At 41.2% G+C, this 23,612-nt stretch overlaps 1 protein-coding gene across 2 annotated transcripts in view; it reads right to left on the reverse strand.

Annotated features, from left to right (window-relative positions):
- KCNK2 (potassium two pore domain channel subfamily K member 2) overlaps positions 1-23,612 on the reverse strand; it is a 223,551-nt gene that overhangs the window by 188,157 nt on the left and 11,782 nt on the right. For both annotated transcript variants that reach the window (XM_043511755.1, XM_038395910.2), the window contains one exon: positions 4,039-4,229. In XM_043511755.1, the coding sequence (XP_043367690.1) occupies positions 4,039-4,072 (34 nt within the window). In that variant the 5' untranslated portion in view covers positions 4,073-4,229. The remainder of the gene's footprint in view (positions 1-4,038; positions 4,230-23,612) is intronic.

Consider the following 23,612-nt stretch of genomic DNA (forward strand, 5'->3'; position numbering starts at 1 on the left):
GGAAAGTGCTACCTCGCTGTCATGATAGCAATAATAAAAGCCAATGAATGGTTTTCAAATGTTTTCATACTGTAGATCACTTCTTAAGACTTAGGTCTTTGTAGATCACATCCCCTTCCAATCTTTTACTCCTTCCCATCAGTAGGCATGGTAACTGATTACATTAAGACAGTATTAAACAGGACAACACAAAAAAGGAATTCATGTCAATGTGATGCTGCTTAATTCTCTCGCCTTCATTTTGTATTCGTATTGTTTATTTCTTCTCCCTAGGCATACGACTTCACACTTAGTAGGACTGAATTTCTACTTATTGTCTCGTGCTCACATTGCTCCAGTCTCACCAGGTCTCTTTGTAGTTTACTTCTGTCCTGTGCATTTGCTACCTTCCCAAATTTCACATCAGTCACAATCTTCATCACCGTTGAGTTTGCACCAAAAGAAACTGGACCATGAAACACAGCACAATCATACAGGCTGCGCCCAAGTGTAAACAGCTTCTGAAAACAAAGTGCTGAGCAGACCTACAACTGCAGGAAACATCACTGCTTGAAGGAACATAAGGTACAAGAGTTTAGGACAACCTGTCTGGTAAGACCACTGACCTAAGGCACTGTTTGACCAACTGCCAGTCCTGCAGATGTTTTAAACAACTGGAACTTGAAAGTGCTGCTGTGGGACACTCTCCAATTCTTTTATCTTTCCGTTTCAAACATGACACTGTTTTAAAGCATGTAGAATTTCCAATTCTGGCTTCCTATTTTTTATTCCCCTTTACACACTTCCATCTCAGCTTCTCAGGTATGTTTGGAAAATGAAGTCCTGGTAGTGCTATTTGGGGTAACAGGATGTTTACTAGATTGTAATATTTCCTCTGTTAAACTAGCCTCTCTAATTTTATATTATGGCTTTACTGGCAATGTCTATTCTGTGAGTACACAAATAGCAACATGGCTATGCAATCAGAGTAAAGCCCTATTAGAGACTACTTTAAAAACAAATACTGTCTGCTCTAAATGGCCCTTAAGCATGATGTTATTATTCACAGGATTGGGTTTTGCTCCACTGTCCATGGCCAAAATTTCCCCTAGCCGTTCTGTTGTACTGTGCACCAGTCAGCTTCTGCTAGGCCCCCCAGAGTTTGATGCATTTCACTAGTGTAGTATGACTACACTTTGAGAAGGATGAAAGTTCTAATATAAATTAAAGATAGTATTAATAAACCTATGTAAATATAGCACTCCAATGCTTCAGGATTTCTTGAGAATCAGCTCACACTCCCTCTACTACATTCACTTACTTTGTCAGTTTTATTGATGGCCATCATTAAGGGTGGAGGAGCGGGGAAGTCACATCCACCACAAAGAACTGATAGTCTTTGGAATGAGATCGCCATCTCATTCTGAATTTACGTGGCTCAACTGCTGTTTGCTTCAGGATGTGTATAAATCCCCACTACATCTATCTAATAATGGATACAAGTTGCCAATAATATCACTATTGAGCATTAAAATTTTAAGTGGTTAAAACTGATGCGTCAATCTTAAGTCTTTCAGTTGCATTTGAAGTATTGCAGCTTGCAGGGTACAATTCACCACAAGTAAGTATTACAGGCACCCGTGAGCCATAGCACTGAATGCACAGCAGATAAAATTCATCCTCTCCCTTCTCCCAAAACAACAAACAGGTTTTATTCAAGGAACTAATTTGGGGTTTGAGGCTAGGAGGCGACTCCCACTGACCCTGCCTGTTCCTGCTTCAGCAAAGCACATGCTGACTTCTCTCCAAGGCATTCCTCCCTTATGAAGATAACCTGGCCACTGGATCTTTTTAAGTGCTGTCCTAGTAATTCCCTACTGCAGGCTAACTCTAACACTGCTTTCTGCACCAGCCTACTGGGACCTGATGCAGAGCCCAGGTTCAAGCCATGCCTTGTCACACTAATGCCAAGACAGCCTGCGTGCCAACCTTGTTTGGCCACCTTCCACAAAAGGGTGAATTATTCTCAGTATGAAGAATTCAGAATTAACTGTTAGCTTCTGAATTTGCTTCCTGTGGCTGGTTAATGCCAGTCCTAATAAAATTTTACAGACAGAAGGGACCCAATCCTGCTGTGTGTCCATATGTGACATTTTCTTTGACCGTAGGTAGTTATTTCCTTTATTTTTATGTGGGAGGTTCTCTTTTAAACCAAAAGAAAAAGAGTACTTGTGGCACCTTAGAGACTAACAAATTTATTTGAGCATAAGCTTTTGTGAGCTACAGCTCACTTCATCAATGAAGTGAGCTGTAGCTCACGAAAGCTTATGCTCAAATAAATTTGTTAGTCTCTAAGGTGCCACAAGTACTCCTTTCCTTTTTGCGAATACAGACTAACACGGCTGCTACTCTGAAACCTTCTAAACTAAAGTTGCTTAGATTTCAGATTGACCACAACACCTGCTATGAAGTTATGTTCATCACATAAATACATAGTCACACATATTATTAAATGCAGATTGTATAACAACAATATGGCTGTGTTCCATTATGAGGTTGAAAATTATTAACATAATAAGTAGGGTCATCATTTCAAATGATGGCTGCATGCACATGTAATTAGTCTGTGTACTAAATATTCTGAGAACCAGATTCTGGCACCCTTACTGATGTTGAATAGCACCTTCCTCTGCAAGCAGGCTTAGTGCTCTGCTTGAATTCTAGTGTAGGTAATTGCGTTCTGCCTATCTAAGTGCTCCCTGTGATTTCACAAAAGCATTCTTCATATTTTGTGCTGGACTGATGCGTAATGTTCTTGCGAGCTGTTAAACAGCTGCCATACTTCCTGCAGATTTGGGTGAAATTATGATCTTGACAAGTCTGTCTGTGTCTCACCTTAGTTATTTGGGGATCACTGGAGATATTATTCAAGATACATTTAACATTGACTTAATATTTAAATTAGTATTGAAAATTAAAATATTTGTCATTTTATTTTTCTTCCAAAGTTTCAAGACTGTGTTATAAGCTAGTGACTTGCAAATTATTAAAGAAGTTTCTTGTTCAAAGGAGACAATAGCCATTATTCTCTAATATCATACTGACTTTCCATGGGGTGGAGAAGTGAGAAGTAATATAAGGAGAAATCACTCAGAGTTGTATTTAATTCCAACTTTTACAGCCAAGTTTCATATCTTAAAAATAGGTTTATGTAAAGGAATGATTAACAAAAGCTCAAGTTAAAACCAGTGAATAATGGCACTATAATAAAAAAATAAGGGCTAAGTATTTGAGAAGATATCATTTTAGCATAACCCAGCATGCAAAAGAAAGAGGAATCCTATTTCTATTTCAGAAATACCAAGTTATGAACAATAATCCAAAAAAAATTGCAAATGAAAACATTTACATTCAAGAACTAACTTCTATAGAGAGGTACTAAGAGCTTGTTCCTGAAAGGTGATGGGCTTCAGCCCTAATCCAGGGAATCACTTAAGAATGTACTTAGTTTTAAGTTCAATATATATTTGTCTTAAGAAGGACCACTAAGTACTAACGTTTTCGAAGAAAAGCAAGCACTTAAGAGTTTTGCTGGGTCAGAGTGTTGAGCATATTTCAGGATTGAGCCCTAAATAGATATGGAAGTGTATGCGTACCTCAAGATACATCACTGGTGTATACTAGATCAGATCAAAGAAGAATTAAACTTCATAAATGATAACTGAAGATAAATTACAGAGAAATTAGTGGATTTGCTTAAATTTTCTCATCTAAATACAGAGAAAGATAGAGATACAGGCACATAATTTGTCCATTAAACACTGTAGCTACATATAAACCTTAATATAAGATCTTAGTTTCAAAAGAAACCAGATAAAAATATTATCTGTTTATTTGGATTTGGCAGGTAAATTGAAAGCCATTGAACTGTAGCTTCAAGATAGAAATTAGTTCACCTGATCCACCATGTCAAGCTCCACAGTCTGATCAGACATTCAGAATTACAATACCACCAAAATTATGCAGTATGGGCTTTTAGTCTATAGTAATGATACTTACAGTAGGAGTTATGTCTTCTTTGTGGGTTCCTCATTTGGTGATGTAATTTTCAGAAGTCACCATCTTTTTGTTCTTAGATACAGCAGTTCTTCCATGGTTCCTTTTAAGTACTGTTTGGAACAAGCTGTTTCCTCATAGCATATTTCCTTAAGTGCATATAAATTCTGTGCTTGGATTTCCTGTCCAAAACACTCAAGTGTATACAAGAGTCAGTCAGTCAGTCAGTAATAAAAAGTACATAGCACGGGGTGGGCAAACTTTTTGGCCTGAGGGCCACATCTGGGTATGGAAATTGTATAGCAGGCCATGAATGCTCACCAAATTGGGGGTTGGGGTGTGGGAGGGGGTGAGGGCTCTGGGATGGGGCCAGAAATTAGCTCAGAGTGTGGGAGGGGGCTCCGGGCTGGGGCAGGGGCACTGGCAGGGCGCAGGATCCAGATGGCGCTTACCTCAAGCAGCTCCTGGAAGCAGCGGCATGTCCCCTCTCCAGCTCCTATGCAGAGGTGTGGCCAGGCAGCTCTGCGCGCTGCCCCATCCGCAGGCGCCTCCCCTGCAGCTCCCATCGGCCTTGGTTCCTGGCCAATGGAAGCTGCGGGGGGCAGCGTTTGGGGCAGGGGCAGTGTGCGGAGCCCCCTGGCCGCCCCTACATGTAGGAACTGGAAGGGGGACATGCTGCTGCTTCCGGGAGCCATGCGGAGCGGGGCAAGTCCTAGATCCTGCTCCCCAGCAGGTGTTCGAGGTCCGGATTAAAATGTCTGAAGGGCCAGATGTGGCCCCCGGGCCACAGTTTGCCCACCCCTAACATAGCATGTATATGGCATTTTACATCTTCAAAGCACTTTACAAATGGGAGCTGATTTCATCATTTACTTAGTTCACTTTGCTCCTGAAAAAAATTACTGAGAGTCCTTTAGTAGATTGAATACTCAAACCATAAATGGTCCAGAAGATTTTTAAAAGGCCAGAAATTCTTTACTGTGAATGAAGAGATCAAAATTATTAATCCTATTTATTCGGTCTCTCCAGAATACGTACCATTCACGAACAAAACATGTACATGCAGTATGTCATGCAACTACTACCGTAATAACATCTCAAATATATTTTACAGGCCCACTGTGCTTTGAAGTATATAATGTTTCTGTTCTTTAAAAAGAAAGTTATTTTTGAAGCTCATGAGCTTGCTAAGTACAGGCTTTTCATGCTTGTAGTAAACATTCCTGGAATCTATTAATGTGAACTGATTGAGAAATTAACCAATCCTCAAAGGATTTGATTTTATTGTTCCTTATTACATTTTAATCAATGGGAAAAAAAAATTACTAAAATTTTATTCCAACGTCAAACATATCGTAAATACCCAAGAATTACTTGAAGGAAAAAACTCTCTCTTAGGCTGCACAAAGCTTTTTGCAATGCTCAGACATTATAGATTTGAAGCATATTATGTTTATGCAAGTTCCAGGGAAAGAGAAAAAATATGCCATAGAGTTATACATGTTCATCCCTTTAGAAAGCAAGTTGCTCTGGTACACTGAACCTATAGAAACTGGTATGTGTCATAATATCAGCCTAAAACCTGTAGAAACATAAAATTGCCATAGTAAAGTCAAAACAAAAATACAGCTGAGCAGTACTATTTTAGGTAATGTGGTGATCTAGTAGTAATACAATCTGTTTTGGAATTTCTAGGCATACCATATTAGATTTTTGAACATCTGGTTTTAATAGGTCAATAAATGTGATAATATTCATTATACACTATTTCCCAATACAATTTCACAATGCAGACATTCATCTACAATAAAGGCAACCCAATCTGAAGCAAATACTCACCAGCAACCACACACCACACAACAGAACCACTAACCCAGGAACCTATCCTTGCAACAAAGCCCGTTGCCAACTCTGTCCACATCTATTCAGGGGATACCATCATAGGGCCTAATCACATCAGCCACACTATCAGAGGCTCGTTCACCTGCGCATCTACCAATGTGATATATGCCATCATGTGCCAGCAATGCCCCTCTGCCATGTACATTGGCCAAACTGGACAGTCTCTACGTAAAAGAATGAATGGACACAAATCAGACGTCAAGAATTATAACATTCAAAAACCAGTTGGAGAACACTTCAATCTCTCTGGTCACTCGATCACAGACCTAAGAGTGGCTATACTTCAACAAAAAAGCTTGAAAAACAGACTCCAACGAGAGACTGCTGAATTGGAATTAATTTGCAAACTGGATACAATTAACTTAGGCTTGAATAGAGACTGGGAATGGATGAGTCATTACACAAAGTAAAACTATTTCCCCATGGTATTTCTCCCCCCCACCCCACCCCCCACTGTTATTCTTGTTAACTGCTGGAATTAGCCTACCTGCTTGTCACCATGGAAGGTTTTCCTCCTTTCCCCCCCCTGCTGTGGGTGATGGCTTATCTTAAGTGATCATTCTCCTTACAGTGTGTATGATAAACCCATTGTTTCATGTTCTCTGTGTGTGTATATATAAATCTCTCCTCTGTTTTTTCCACCAAATGCATCCGATGAAGTGAGCTGTAGCTCACGAAAGCTTATGCTCTAATAAATTTGTTAGTCTCTAAGGTGCCACAAGTACCTCTTTTCTTAAAGGCAACTTTGCAATCAGAGAAAATTTGTTTTGATGTATTCATTATTTTGTGACTTTCAACTGCGACCATACATTTCCTTGTGTCTAGTCTGCAGTCCCTAGTGTATATTTGCATACTCTGGATGAGGCAAAAATCATCTGGAAGCTTTGCCCACCATTTAAAGCTGCTATTGGGCCCAATCCTGTTCTCACTGAATTCAAAAGGGAGTTATGCCATTGATTTCAAAGGGACATAGTTTGGGCCCAGTTCTTCTGAACAGAGCCACACACGGTAAGCTTTAAAGCAGGGGTGGGCAAACTACGGCCTGTACGCTGGATTTGGCCCACGAGTCATTTTAAGACAGCCGACAAGCTCCCGCTGGGGAGCAGGGTCTGGGGTTGGCCCCGTTCCGGTGCTCCAGCTGGGGTGCAGGGTCGGGGGCTACACCACAGGGCTCCTGGAAGCCGTGGCATTGCCTCCATCCAGCTCCTATGTGCTCCAATGGCCCCCTCCAGTGCTCCAATGGGAGCTGCAGAGGCTGTGCCGGAGGACGGGGCAGCACGCAGAGCTACCTGGCCGCGCCTCCGCGTAGGAGCCAGAGAAGGGACATGCCGCTGCTTCCGGGAGCCACTTGAAGTAAGCGCAGCTTCAAGCCTGCACTCCTGAGCCTCTCCCGACGCCCCTACCCCAGCCCTGTTCCCCCACCCACCTGCCAAACCCCTCAATTCCAGCATGCAGCACCCTCCTGCACCCCAAGTCGGAGCGCAGGCTTCCCCTTCTCATCCCCAACCCCACTCCAAAGCCTGCACCCCTTCCCACACCCCAACCCCCTGCCCCAGCCTGGAGCCCCCTTCCGCATCCTGAACTCCTTATTTCTGGCCCCACTCCAAAGCCCACCCCCCCAACCAGAGCCCTCACCCCCTTTTTCCCCTCAAACACCAATTTTGTGAGCATTCATGACCCACCATACAATTTCTATTCCCAGATGTGGCCCTCGGGCCAAAAGGTTTGCCCACCCCTACTTTAGAGCAAAATATTGTGCCACTGAGCAACAGTATAATATTCTGTTGGTGGACTATCTTTATGCTGTCTTTTGTTGTGGTAATGTGGCCATTTCTAAGTCAGTCTGATTAGCGTTTAAGCATTTCAACCATTTCTAGCATTGCCATTTCTAGTGATTTTATGAGTCTTGTGATATTTGATGTTTTTCTTAACATCTCAGCTCTTGGAGTAAGGTAAATGCACAAGGTTGGGAAAGAAAAATATGAATCCCTAAAGTGTCAGAACCAAATAAAGAGCTCCTAACAATTTCTTTTACTCATGACTTTGGGGGCCTGACTAATGATTTTTGAACAGTTGGGGTTGGTAATACTGGGTTTTAAAGTGTGTGTGTGAGAGACTGTGTAAGTCAGCATTATAGTAAGAATTGTCCCTGTGTTATTTGTTAGTAATTCTGCGATATAAGTAGCTCTGCAAGTGAAAGATGTTATTCTATTTTCTTCTTTAAACAGAGCAGCTCAAGTCTTGTTACAGACACAGCTGCCATTTTATGTTTCAGTTCAGATACAGAATGTTACTTTGCTCTCACTTACTTTGAAATAAAGGTAAACTAAGCTGAAGAGGTATTTTTCTCCCTCTCTGTGGAACACACAAATGTTTTCAAGGCTGCCACTGAAGCGGCAACAAGAATCTGTCCTATAGGAAACCACGCACCAGGACTTTTAGCTTATAAATAAGTAAAGATATTATTGGACCTGAAGTACATACTATACTAGTGAGGCACTGCAGATGCTAAGCTAGTGTAGTTCATGTTGCAATTCAGAGGTATAATTTCCGAACTGTTTTTCACAGGACATGTTTCTGTGCTCTAATTCTGCATGGGACCCTTGACTTGTTTATTTAGAAGTGAAACGATTCACCTGGACTATTATATTTTCTTTATTTAAACAATCAAATAATTTCACTATTAGATATACATATACAGGGCCTGTTAGTTAGGCACAGTTGCAGGTCTCATTTCTGTGAGCAAGTGCCACAAGTATGTGCGTGAATCTGGTACCTGTGCGTTTGAGAACCAATTGTGATTAGCAGTGTATGGAACAAAATCAGATGGAATACTCCTTATTCATACAAAGCGATAATCAGGTTAACTCCACTGATGTTAGTGGAGACTTACAGGTGTAAAAAATCAGCTTGAGAGGAAAATCAGGCTTTGTGATCCTATGACTAATTAACCAAATTTTCTTGAAACTTCAGGAAATGCAAATTTCACTCAGAAAGCATGTCCTAGGAATCAGTGCCGACCCAACTCTGTTTTATTTGAGACAGAGAGAGAGCGTAAATCCTGTTTTTAGTGCCAACAACATAACCTTAACTCTAGCATTGCCACGGCTCTGTCATAATCTGGGATTTTTAAAAAGTCTTATCAGGAAAACTGGTAAAATTGCTCTCCCCACATTGCAGCAACACTGCAATTTAATTTTGGCCTGCTCTTTGCAGCTTGATCCTTTCCTTCCTTCTCCCCTACCCTGCCCTCAGCAGCCCTCTAGTCTCCTCTTTAGAAAGATATTTACAGATATCTTAGATAGTTGGCCCCAGAAGTCATCAATGTCAAACAGGATCACTAGAGCAAAAAGAAACAGGTTCCATATGTTTGTCACACTTTATGAAACAATTCTCTGTTTTCTGTTGGTTTCTAATGTTTACTTTCATGTTCATCTGTGGTTTTTCCACTGTCCTTTACAATTTGTGCATGTGTATTTTCTGCAAGTAGGAAACATTTGTTTGGATCTAGTTTATCAACACTGAAACCCTTAAAACGTCAGCGAGATCACCGCAACATTTTTACTTTTCCAAAAAAGAGACAAAGTAAGTTGATTTGCAATTACCTTTACACTGTTTTCCTTTTTGACTGCATCTTAGAACGAGAAAATGTGGTGACTGTTATTTGCTCAAAGTGTGACATCCACATACTCTGTGGTACTAGGTGTGTTAGGAATACAGGAGTCAGTGTTCTTGCAGGTTTCAGACTAGCAGCCGTGTTAGTCTGTATTCTCAAAAAGAAAAGGAGTACTTGTGGCACCTTAGAGACTAACAAATTTATTTGCGCATAAGCTTTCGTGAGCTACAGCTCACTTCATTGGATGCATTCGGTGGAAAATACAGTGGGGAGATTTATATACACACACAGAGAACATGAAACAATGGGTTTTATCATACACACTGTAAGGAGAGTGATCACTTAAGATGAGCCATCACCAGCAGCGGGGGGGGGGGGGGGGAGGAGGAAAACCTTTCATGGTGACAAGCAAGGTGGGCCATTTCCAGCAGTTAACAAGAACGTCTGAGGAACAGTGGGGGGTGGGGTGGGGGGGGGAGAACTAACATGGGGAAATAGTTTTACTTTGTATAAATGACTCATCCAATCCCAGTCTCTATTCAAGCCTAAGTTAATTGTATCCAGTTTGCAAATTAATTCCAATTCAGTTGTCTCTCGTTGGAGTCTGTTTTTGAAAGTTTTTTTGTCGAAGGATAGCCACTCTCAGGTCTGTAATCGAGTGACCGGAGAGATTGAAGTATTCTCTGACTGGTTTTTGAATGTTAGAATTCTTGATGTCTGATTTGTGTCCATTTATTCTTTTACGTAGAGACTGTCCACTTTGACCAATGTACATGGCAGAGGGGCATTGCTGGCACATGATGGCATATATCACATTGGTAGATGTGCAGGTGAACGAGCCTCTGATGGTGTGGCTGATGTGATTAGGCCCTATGATGGTGTCCCCTGAATAGATATGTGGACAGAGTTGGCAACGGGCTTTGTTGCAAGGATAGGTTCCTGAGTTAGTGGTTCTCTTGTGTGGTGTGTGGCTGCTGGTGAGTATTTGCTTCAGGTTAGGGGGCTGTCTGTAATCAAGGACTGGCCTGTCTCCCAAGATCTGTGAGAGTGATGGGTCGTCCTTCAGGATAGATCCTTGTAGATCCTTGATGATGCATTGGAGAGGTTTTAGTTGGGGGCCGAAGGTGATGGCTAGTGGCATTCTGTTATTTTCTTTGTTGGGCCTGTCCTGTAGTAGGTGACTTCTGGGTACTCTTCTGGCTCTGTCAGTCTGTTTCTTCACTTCAGCAGGTGGGTATTGTAGTTGTAGGAATGCATGATAGAGATCTTGTAGGTGTTTGTCTCTGTCTGAGGGGTTGGAGCAAATGCGGTTATATCGTAGAGCTTGGCTGTAGACAATGGATCGTGTGGTGTGATCTAGATGAAAGCTAGAGGCATGTTGCACTCTTTCAGTATTAATTGCCCTCTTTACTGTCCTCTACCTGTAGACTACTACTATTTCTCAGCAAACAACTAGAGAAATAGGTAAAACAAAATACTCTTGCTGGAAGGTTGCAGCATAACACTATTTTATTTCTTAGAATTCAAACATACATGAGAAACCAAAAATAAACCAGACACACAAAGCAAGCTGCTCCCTAAAATAGAGAGGCACAAGTTACTCCACCTTACTGTAGACTGGCTGTCTGCAAAGTGACTGCTCCGAGTCCCAGGGTTTTCTATGGAGCTCCCCAGCCTGCAAGCAGGACTAAGGAACCCCCTGGCTCTTAAAGCTAAAGATTGCAATTCCAACACAGTCCTCAATATTACACCACAATAATAGACCCCAGAAGCATTCTCTCTCTTCGACTGCAGTAGTTAGCTTGCCATCAAAGTAAGACATTGGTTAGTACCACCTTAGTTGGCAAAAATACTGCATAAAAACGGTTCAAAGGCTTTAAAGGGTATTTTTGGTTTTCTTCCATAAGCCCATAAAAACACCAACAGGTTTATAATAAATAAGAATGAGTCACACAAGTTACCCTTCTCAGAGGGGGATAACAAAAGCCTTTCCTGTTTACACTGTTCAGATTTTGGTCTCATACCTTAACTCTCCTTTGTGATAGTTTATCACAAAGGAGAAATAGGTAACATTCCTTCTTCCTTTTTATAAATCACAAGCCTGTTAATTAACCCCAGCAGATTCCCTATTGCTAGGCTAAATCTTCCTCACCGAGAGGAACTGGACTCCATTCTGACACCTGAAACAATGGGCCAAATTCAAACCTGATGCATTTGGGTACTCTTCAGCTGAATTATATCACGTCTGAATTTGGCCCATTTGGTTGTGGGAAGGAAAATTTGGCTCCTACTCTAGATAAGGATATTAACTTGCTGTGCACCAGAATGCAGGGTATACATTTCCCATGACCTTTTTTTTTTCTCCCCCACCCCCAAACATGCCTTCTAGGAAATATCAGACTATGCAATGGCTACATATAGTGCCAATGCTATGATGGCGAACAAAACATAAGATTCAAAAGTGTTCATCATTGGCCTAACTCTGCTTCTTTTGAAGTCAATGGAAAAACAATGATTTTGAAAATCCCAGCCATATGGTCTACCAAAGATATAAGAAAATAAATGAGTCTTCTGGAAATTGTTTTTCTTCTTAAAAGCACTATGCTACCAACAAATAAATAAAAATGAGGATATTTTATTCTTCCCTAATGCCTGAATTAAATCTCACACCACCACAGCCCTGAGGTAAGCATGAATTTCTCTCTTCTTACAGATGCAGAAACTGAGGCACGGTAAGGTAAAAACCTGCCCTAGGTTAAACAAAATGGCAGAAGAAGCTACTGAACCCATATCTCTAAACTCCCACAAGGCTTCATGTCAGCTAAGCAAAGCCACTTAAAATGGGTATCAAAGGAGGACTAATAGCACTGAAAGCCAACATAGACTGATCAAGAACATAAGGAGAAAACAAAAGAGAACCAACCAGCTCTGAAAGATGTTACACTTGAGCATTAGCAGACTGCACTAGGGAAGAGACTAATTCCAAAGACAAGTACGTACCTCGCTCTCTAAAGATCTGTTAAAGACTTTGAAAAGTTGCAGAAGTATCTTATGGTCCATTGTGGTTGTGAAAATTGTCTAAGCTGTGAGATGGTCTCTAGTAGCCACATCTCAGACTTCCTAGGGCTTTAAAGACATATACATGCTAAAAATTATTTTTTAAACTATATTATACTAATGTGTACTTTGTGCCTTGACTTTTTAAATTTGGGGATCTGTTCTATGCTAGTTTAGATTAATTTCAATATTGTTTCTCACGGTATTGTCAGGTATATTTTGATAGTAGAATCTTCTCAATTCTCCCAGAGTACAATATCTTGTAAATGGTTTCTGTTCACCTTCAGTGTTACAGCAGGTCTGCAAAACCATATTGGTTTCAGCTGTTGACACTGGTGGCCCTAGACAAACTATTTATGCAGCTGGGTCTCTTTGTTTTCACTTAAAGAACTAAAAGAGAAAACCCCCTACAGGAACTGGAGATGTGAATTTCAGCTGCAAAATATTTTTTTTTAAGTCATATACGTTGGGCACATGTATTAGCAAGAAAACAGTTATACAATAGGAGGCTAGTATAGCCCAAAGGCATAATTTCACTGTTTGTGAGCATTCAGTAAAAATGAAAAGTGGCAAATTCAAAACTGGTCAAAGGAAATACCAAAGGGGGATGCTGAAGCAAAAACTTACCAAGATTCATAGAGAAATTGGATATGATATGATATGAAAAACAAGAATATCCAGAGCTGTTATAGATAGTGCTAACAAAGTGTATCGATATAGATACACACAGGGAAATAAAACCTCATATATCAATGCTTAAGTAAATCTCTATTTGCCCGGTACTGAAGGCAGGCTTACAGGCCTGTAATTGCCGGGATCACCTCAGGAGCTCTTTTTTAAAAATTGGCGTCACATTAGCTATCCTCCAGTCATCTGGTACAGAAGCTGATTTAAATGATAGGTTACTGACTACGGTTAGTAGTTCTGCAATTTCACATTTAAGTTCCTTCAGAACTCTTGGGTGAATACCATCTTGTCCTGGTGACTTATTGCCGTTTAATTTATTTAATTTGCTCCAAAACTTCCTCTAATGATACCTCAATCTGGGACAGTTCCTCAGATCCGTCACCTAAAAAGAACAGCTCAGGTTTGGGAACCTCCCTCTTATCCTCAGCTGTGAAGACAGATGTAAATAATTCATTTAGTTTCTCCGCAATGGCCTTATTGTCCTTGAGTGCACATTGATCGTCCAGTGGCCCCACTGGTTGTTTAGCAGGCTTCCTGCTTCTGATGTACTTTAAAAAAATTTTGCTATTACATTTCGAGTCTTTTACTAACTGTTCCTCAAATTATTTTTTGGCCTTCCTAATTGTATTTTTACACTTTATTTGCCCGTGTTTATGCTTCTTTCTATTTTCCTCACTAGGATTTAACTTCCACTTTTTAAAGGATGCCTTTTTGCCTCTCACTGCTTCTTTTACTTTGTTGTTTAACCATCATGGTTCTTTTTTGGTTCTCTTACTATGTTTTTTAATTTGGGGTATACATTTAAGTTGAGCCTCTATTATGGTGTCTTTAAAGGGTACAGTACCAAAAGTGAAATCTCTGCAAATTGCGTGGAAACTTTTTAATTTCTGTTTAACTAAATTAAACTTTCTGAAATTAAATGCTACAGTGTTGGACCGCTGTGGTGTATTTCCTGCCACAGGGATATTAAATTTAATTATATTATGGTCACTATTACCAAGCAGTCCAGCTATATTCACCTCTTGGACCAGATCCTGTGCTCCGCTTAGAGCTAAATCAATATATTATAGTGGCATTAATGTACATTTCAGCTTTACTGTTGAGACAAGGGGGGGTGGGGGGTGGCAGATAGGCAGATTTGCAGTATGCTCTTGACTCCTAAAACAGGCAGCAAGAAAGCAGCAGACCGGCCTCATGGTGGAAGCCTCCTTATGAAGTTATAAGGGCCAGATTTTAAAAAAGGTATTTAGGTGACTAATGGGATTTTCAAAAGCATTTTATTCTAAAAATGTAACTTTAGTGATAGAACTAGATTGGGATATCATCATCACTGGAAAAAAATAAAAAGTCAGGAGGTAATGTGAACCCCAAAAGCTTGGCTAGTCACAAGATAAAAAAGGGGGCCATGTCACTACCTTAAGTTATCTCCAAAATATTTTATGACCACAAATTTTTCAATCTAGTCTACTTCTCAAATTCATAAGTGGTGTCCTGCAGCTAATTTTATTTTTCCTGGAGTAGGATCATGATCAGTAATTGATTTGCCATGTGTTGAGTTCAAAATCATGTATTTGGTACTGTTCAAAATTAAAATACAACTGTTAAATCTCAGTAATGGACCCAGTCCTAACTAGAATCTTGAATAGGGTGAGAAAGGCACACATGCACTTTTTTAAAATTAGGGCACTGCACTGTTTCTGAGCAAATCAGATTTTGGGAGCCTGGATATTTTCTAGTGTAATGTATTTATTTATGAAGTGTACACAAGTCCTGTTTATCTTCAGAGGTGGCCAAATCTATACACATGAAATTCCACTTGCAGAAACTCAAGCTAAGACACAGAGTCCAACTTGAGATACCAGAAGCAGTTTCCTTTTTTCTGGTATTTGATCTTTTTTGCTTATTCTCCTATGCAGCCCTCATCCACCTATGTGGGAAGCCCTCACTCCCAATTCATCAGCCTTTCATCACATAGATGTAATTGTTGTCAACACCTAGTTAGCATTAACCTCTAGAACCTAACAACTAACAACCTAACAACTGGTCAAAATTTTTCCATTTAACCGCCTCCCCCCAACCCCCCCCCCATAAAAAACAGTAATATGGGGGTTTTAACTGAAAACTTTTGCAAAAATCTTGCCATTTTTCTGAATTTTTGTTGAAGTTTCAAATTTTGCCTGAAGTTTTCATTGCCAAATGAAACAGAATGAATGTCTGAGGGGTTCCCTCCTCCCATTTCCATTTATTTTTATCCACTCTAATTCTTTCCAAATTTGATAATTTGGGTGGGGGAAATGTTACAAAAAAAGGAAGGAAAAAATTAAATTAATTCCATCGCACTGTGTAACTGTCCTGAAGTTGAGGAAATTTTGAAAAAGGAAAGTATCAAAAAGAAATAAATTATGCACAGGTTTGTTTGTTTTTCCCCCAAGCCATTTTATGGCACTCAGTGGCAGAAAAGGAAAATAGGGCAAACAAAAATCTAAATTTTGCAACACATTTAAAAACACAAAACAGAAACAACTGTTTTTTAAATGAAGAGCTCTACTTCTCAGACAGTAGAATCTATAATCAATGTCCATTAGAGCCAACTCATCTTCTGGTTTCAGTCCAGACTAAAAACAACTGTGGGTGCCCTTAATGATCATCCAAGTGCTGTTGATACATCCAGCCCTTTCTATGAAGAGAGTTTCAGATAAAAATACATTTGTAGAATTCATTCATAAAATGCATTTCATTAACTCAGTTGCCATAACAATATACTGGGACATTTACCCATGCTCAGGATGTCTAAAACATGACATTTCGATTAACAGATCCTCATTATGAAATGGAGGAACATATCCACCTCAGTGAGCCTTGTAGAAACAAACTGTGGTGGATGGACAGCTCATCCCTATCCCAGTTCACAGAGCTTCTTCAAAATAATTCCTAGAGCAGATCTTTTAGAAGAAATCCTAATCTTGATTTAAAAGTTGTCAGTGATGAAGAATTCACCATGATCCTTGTTAAATTGTTGCAATGGTTGATTACTCTGACCATTAAAAATCTATGCCTTACTTCCAGTCTGAAAAATTATAGCTACCACTACTTTTTTTTTTTTAAAATGGATTCCCAAGGGGTCCAAACCCTCAACTCTTCCTCAGGCAAACCTTTCATTGCAGTCACTGGGAGTTTTCCCTGAATAAATCTTCAGTAAGGACTTTGTTTGGTCTATGTGCTGGATTGGCTGATGTTATAAAACTGGTCACAAACAGTAAGTCGCATGAACTCGTATTGCTTTTAAGGAGAACAGTATATTTTAGGACAGTTTCCTGCAACTATTCCCCTTTGGTGTTTGTTTTGAACCATTTTGGCATCGCTCCTCAGTCCATCTACTAGAAGTATAAAAACATTTAAAAAAAAAAATCTTAGCAGCTTGCCTGTTTGAAGAGTGGTGAAAAAACCACATTACCTACTGTTGTTCCTTGAGATGTATTGCACATGTCCATTCCACTGTATGTGGATGTTGTCAGAGAATTCTCTCTCAGCGGTACCCACCAAGGCAGCTCACGCGCCCTTGCCATCGTGCCCTACTGCGTGCTGGTATGGGAGGATGGAGCAGACCCCAAGCCTCCCCTCAGTTTCTTCATCCAAGACAGACTCCATCACAGAAAGGAAGGCGGGTGGGACGTGAAATAGACGTGTTCAACACATCCCAAAGAACAACAGCTGTGGAAAGGTAGGTAAACTCTTTTTCTTCAAGTGATTGAACATGTCCATTCCACTCTGGGTAACTCACAAGCAGATTAATATGGAGGTAGGCTCTAAGTCTACCTGAATAGGGATTGTAGAATAACCTGTCCAAAACTGTTCTCATTCCTGGACTGATGGTAATGGCACAAATGAGCACCAATGTATGAACTGATGACCAGGTTGCTGCTTTACAAATGTCTCAAATAGGTACTTGCACTAGGAAAGCTGCTGAAGCTGAAGCTGCTTGTGTTCTAGTCAAAATGAGCCAATACTCTCGAAGGGGGCGTGACATTATCTAACTGGTTGTACTCACAAATGCAAGAGGAAATACTCTGAATGGAAGCCAGTTTACCTTTCACCCTGTCTGCAAATGTGACAGTTAACTGAGCTGAGGCTCTAAAGGATCTGGTGAGGTCCAAGTAGAAGGCCAACACTCTCTCCTCACATCCAAACGAATGAAGTTTCTGCTCATCTGTATACATATGAGGCTTCGGGGGGGTGAAGAAGAGTTGACAAATAAGTGGCCTAGTTAATGTAGAAATTGGGAAACCACCTTTGTCAAGAACTTTGAGTGAAGGCAGAGGTAAACTTTATTCTTATGGAAAACTGTAAAAGAAGAATCTCAGTTCGACTATTTTCCTTACTGAGGTTATAGTAATGCCACTTTTACAGAGAGGTTCAAAAGGGAGGTCCCATTAAGTTTTGTTAGCATGAGGTTGAGATCCCATAGGGGAACAAGTTCCTGTACCTTTCTGTCATCTGTCCAACCGTTTCAGAAATCTGACAGTTATAGGACTGGAAAAAAAAAAAGTCATCTACTGCCCCCTGGAGAGGGGAACACTGACATCTCTGCCAAACATACTCTAATGGAACAGTCAGACCTGGATGTTCTAGGTGCAACAGATGATCCAAAACATTGTTAAAAATGGAAGCCTGCACTGGAGATGCAAATTGCTGCTGAGATCAGACAGAAAAATGTTTCCATTTGGCCAGCTAAGTACACCTACTTGAAGATTTTCTGCTACTCAGAAGCACTTCCTGAACTTCTTTCAAGCAAACCATTTCCATTGGTGTCACTCATGAAGCACCCACATTGTCAAGTGGAGGGCCTGTATGTTGAGGTGGAGCAGACAGCCACAGTCCTGAGAAATTATATCTGAATCCAATGAGAGAGGCAGAGGAGCTCTCATTGACAATGCTAGTAGGGTCAAGACTAATGTTGCTGAGACCTCAGTTGTGCTATTAGTATGAGGGAAGCCTGATTCCGTTTGGTTTTGAACAGGACTCTGGGTAGTAATGGCATCAGAGGAAAGGCATATAGCAGGGAGTTTGTCCATGATAGCAGAAACCTGTCCATCAAAAAACCCAAACTGTGACACCTTTGGGAGCAGAACTAACAGTACTTTGTTGGCCTTTGTTGCAAACTGGTCCACTTTGGATACTCCCCCACAGCTGGAAGATGGACCTGGTGATGTCTGCATGTAGCAACTAACCATTTGTGGTGACAAAGACCTGCTTAGGTGATCTGCCAACGTGTTCTGCTCTCCTGGAAGATACGCAGCTTTGAGGTGAATGGAGTTGACTGGGAGCTTTGCATAAAGTAGACAGTTGGGACAAATGGGCCCCTCTCTGTCTGTTCTCATAGAACATAGTCACTGTGTTGTTCATTAACATTAGCAGATTTTCCCCCCACAATATGTGAGAAGAAAGTTGAACAGGCTAGATGGATAGCACGTAGAGCCCTGATGTTTATGAGTCCTGAGATCCTGTGGAGGACCACAACCCTTGAGTTCGTAGAGTTCCGATGGGTGTCCCCCAGCCCAGGGATCTGGCTTCTGTGACCAACACAAGCATTGGTTGCAGAGAAATGAAGGGAATTCCTACACAAGTGTTATGAGGGTCCGCAAACCAGTCCAGAAAGGACAGAGTTCCATGTGGAATGCAAATCACTGTCTAGTGAATGTTGACAGGGGACATATACTGATGTTAGTCATCCCTGAAGCCTCCTTAGGTTTAGTCAGACGTGCTGTACTGCATAGGTACATACTGCCATGTGCCCCAGGAGTCTGAGGCAAGTGTGAACTGTAGTAACGGTTTCTTTCAGATCCAAGACCAGGTCTTGGAGTATCTGGAACCTTGACTGGGCAGAAACAGTCTGGTTTTGTACCATCCATGAGTGCGCCCAACAATTCTAAAACCTGCGCAAAGAATAGAGTTTATTTGTCCAGACTGAGTAATAGCCCCCAGGCCTTGAACGCAGTCTGGATGGCGGTAATGCTGGATAGTATCTGAGACTCAGACCAGCCAGTCATCCAGGTAGGGGAACAATCTCCTCAGATAAGCAGCTATCAACACCATGCACTTTGTGAAAACCTGAGGGGCTGCCGACAGGCTGAATGGCAGTACTGTGAATTGGTAATGGATTCCATTCACTACAAATCTGAGAAAAGTCCAGTGGGCCAAAAAGATAGTTATACAGACCTTTAAGCATCCATTAAGTTGAGGGCAGCATACCAGTCGCCCTGTTCCAGGGAAGGAATAATGGAAGAAAAAGGTAACCATGCAGAAATGAATTTTCTTCAGGTATTTGTTTAATCTTCTTAGATCTAAAATAGGTCCGAGATCACCTTGTGCTCTGGGTATGAGAAAACAACAGGAATAAAAACCCTTTTTCCTGAGGAACTTCCTCAATGGCTCCTTCTAGAAGGAGAGACTGGACCTTGCTGAAGAATGGTCTCATGAGAGCGATCCCTGAAGCGGTATGGGGAAGAGACGATGAAAAACAAATTGAAGGGAATATCCCAGATCCACTGTACTTAGAACCCACTGATCTGATGTGATGCGAGTTCATGTATGAAAAAAATGGGATAGATGTTTGGCAAAGATATGGGTAGGGACAAATTGGTCTGTAATATTGTTATGCTGTCCTTGACAAATAGAACAAAATGCATGTTTAGACGGGGCTGTTGGTTCAGAAGAACCTGCTGTTGCAGATGATGGGGGGGGGCATGGGGAAGAGGCTGCCTTCTGTAATTCCTGACCCTTTTTCTTGGGGGCAGAGATTTAAAAGTTCTGATAGCTGTGAGCCTGCTGGGGACAAAACTACTTCCTCTTTGTTGCTGATGTGTAGATTCCAAGCAACTTCAGTGCTGCCCTGGAATGTTTTAGACTATGCAGCCTGAGCTGGGCCACAGCTGTGTGCTAATTGGGCCGTATGCAGCCCGCCAGCTGTGGGTTGAGAACCACTGAGCTAGAAATATGGTGCAGTCATGGCTTGCTTTACCATCTAGATTCCATTTATGTAGTATGTTTGTTGACCACTTTGGTACATCCAGGTTTGCTTAGTTGTTGCATCTAGCCCATCGTTTATTGCAGTGGTTCAGGGGGTCTGCCAAGCAGGGCCAGTGTTAGAGTCACAGGAGCCCAGGACAGAAAGCCAAAGCCCCACTGCACGGGGCTGAAGCCTGGGGCCCTGAGCTCTGCCACCCGGAGTTGAACCCGAAGCCTGAGCAATGTAGGTTTGCAAGGTTCCCATGCAATTGCCCTGCTTGTTATGGAGTTTTTATAGCATGTTGAGGGGACCTCAGAAAGAAAAAGGTTGAGAACCCCTGGTTTATTGTCTTATTGACATGGATGTAGATGAATTAGGCTGTTGAGAGGAGCAGCCACACTTCTTGTTAAAGTCCTAGACATCTTGAGTGAAATCCTCACCTTACTGATGTTAATAGGAACTCTCCCATAGATTTCAATACTGATACTTGAACTCTACACTCTTATTTTAAAAACTTCCTTTAGATCTTCTAAACATTCAAGACCTAACTAAGAGTCATGTTGGATACTTTTCACTGTCACTTACATCCTGTTGCATTACATAGAGAACATGCACCAATGTCTTGTGGCTCTAGCTGCAATGTCCAGTGGATCAGATTTTGCCCCATTATATCAGTGAAACTCCAGTAACTTCATATCTAATTATTGTAAATATTAATATCCAATCATAGTGAGTTGTACTCCACTTAAATATTTACCTACGCAGAACTAAAGTGTTCAGTACAGTATGTATGTATTCCTGAGATGCAGCCCATGAGTCAAGTCAAGTCAGTGGCAAAACTCCAGATTTCTAAATCAGATCCTGTGAATCAATTATATTGATTTATATAGATTGACTGATTAGATTGATTTATAGATTTCTACTAGTGTGAGATCAAAACCTTGCACATTGTCCCTTTCCCAAGCTCTACTATTTTCCACTTCTGTAGCTCAAAAGACATTCATACTGAATCACTCCTATGACAAGTGAGAACACAAGGTAGAAACATCATAACTGTCATTAACAGCTGTGAAGACCTTTCCCACTGACTAGCAGAGAGATCTCATTCCGCTAGAATCTTTTTTTCTTAGATAGTGAAGGAACAGTTATTGTATCAGTGTCACATTACAAACTAGCTTCAAGAGTTTTACTGTTTTCAAAGCTCTATTGTTAGGCTCATCTCTTCTTAACACAAGATGACTTGTTATTTAACAGTGGTCTGTCACACCTTTCTGAAGTCATTGTGGCTGCATTTATCAGTTCATTGCTATTCACCAATGTCAAAACCAGATAAAGAAATATTGTGCTTTATAACTAAATGCTTTAAGTTGCATAACTGGCTTAGGTCTTAAAAGATCCTAAGGGAGTTCAGGACTACAGACTGCAGAGCACACACTGTGCTGCCAGATCACATCTCCCACCCATGTTGTAAGGAGAGGGCACAGTGTGGGTGCACCAAACAGGAAGTTTCCTTCCAACAAGAAAACCCAGCTGCAAATGCCTAGCAGACAATTATGGCCTCTTTGTGCCATCTGAGAGGTACTCAGAGGCCATAAGCCACGTAGTGACTGTCAGTCTAACTTTTATTAAATCATTTATTTGCATTCTAAGGAAAGATATCTTGATTTTGCTATTAGACAAAGACATCCATAACAATTCCTGAATACTCAGATAGCACCACTATTTTATGGGAAGTTACAGTACATACCCAACATGAGGGATACAACGATTATTCATGCAGAAAAAAAAAACAAAAAAAAAGTCGGATTTCATGTAAATAACTCTCTTTCATGGTTCCTTATTTTTGATGCAAGTAATTTTTAAACACTAAGGGCATGGCTACACTTGCAGATGTAGAGCGCTGGGAGTTAAACCAGCCTTTGGAGACTACAACAGGGAAAACGCTGCCGTGTGTTTACACAGTCAGATTCAAGCGCACTGGCGTGGCCCCATTAGCAGCTCTTGCAATGCCACAGAGAGCAGTGCATTGTGGTAGCTATTCCAGCGTTCAAGTGGCTGCAACGGGTGCTTTTCAAATGGGTGTGTGTGTGGAGTGTGATAGGGAGTGGTGTTGTGTGTATGTGGGGGGAAAAGAGAGTTGGTTTTTGGGGTGCTGAGAGTGTGTCAGCATGTTGTCTTGTAAGTTCAGACAGCAGCAGACTCCCCTACCCCCAGCCTCTCTCTCTCTCTCTCTCTCTCTGTCTCACAACAAGCAGCATTCCACAGTGATGGTTGCTTTGTCCCAGAGTAGATAAGCATGCCGGCTGTCACTGGAGCTTTCAAAGGGGATATCCACGTTCCTACAGCCGAGTTCAAAACAATGACAAGAGTGGCCACTTGACTTCAGGGATTATGGGACATTTCTAGAGTAATGCAATACCTCATTTCACACTGACGCCGGGGCGTTTCAGCCGAGGTGCAACAAGCTTTATGCTTCTCGTGGAGGTGGATTACAAGGAGCGTTCCAGCTGCAGAGTCCGGGCGCTCTAAGTGCCTGGCCAGTGTGGACGGGTTGGGAGTTAGGATGCCTGGGGCTGCTTTAATGTGCTCTAACTTTCAAGTGTAGCCAAGCCCTAAAAGGAAGGGCATGCCAAGTCTGTGTAGATTAAACTGAGTGATTTCCTTCAAATGAGGGACATTTGAGGAAAGCTTGTGTGCAAGTCTCCGAGAAAGCTATTAATCACATTTTAGATTTTTTTTTTTTTAAACAAACATAAAACCCAGTTGGACATCTGGAGATTAGAATACAGGCCTCCTTCAATCACACTTTGGTAAAGCAACAGGATGACAGCACAGGGACTGAGTTCCCAATGAGGTCTCAAGTTAACACCATATGAAAGTTTTGCAAATATTACTACATGTAATATATTTGAACTACTGTTTTTCCTACTGTTAAATGTTAGAGCTGTATGCAATGTGTTCATACACAAAGTGCGGTAATTGGACTCCAGTGAAATGGATGATGTGAATGACACCAGAAAACTAACAACTTATGAGAGACGATGGCCCTAAACGTATAGTCTGTGCAAAATGAAAGCTGATTTGGAAGCCACTATGCAACCCGTCTCCACCCGTGCTGTGTGTGTACTACAGACCCCCACACACCATGCTCTTTATTCATTCAGAGACAATGAGCAGTGGAAGCAGCTTCTATTAAATCACTTTGAAGGTTGCCTGCACAAGAAATTTCTGAAGCATCTACCCATCTTTCCTTTGGTGCTCATATTCATTATGTGTAGGCCTAAGATTATGTCATGGAGGCTATGAAGA

This window comes from Dermochelys coriacea, chromosome 3 (assembly GCF_009764565.3).
Source record: "Dermochelys coriacea isolate rDerCor1 chromosome 3, rDerCor1.pri.v4, whole genome shotgun sequence".
NCBI lineage: Eukaryota > Metazoa > Chordata > Testudines > Dermochelyidae > Dermochelys > Dermochelys coriacea.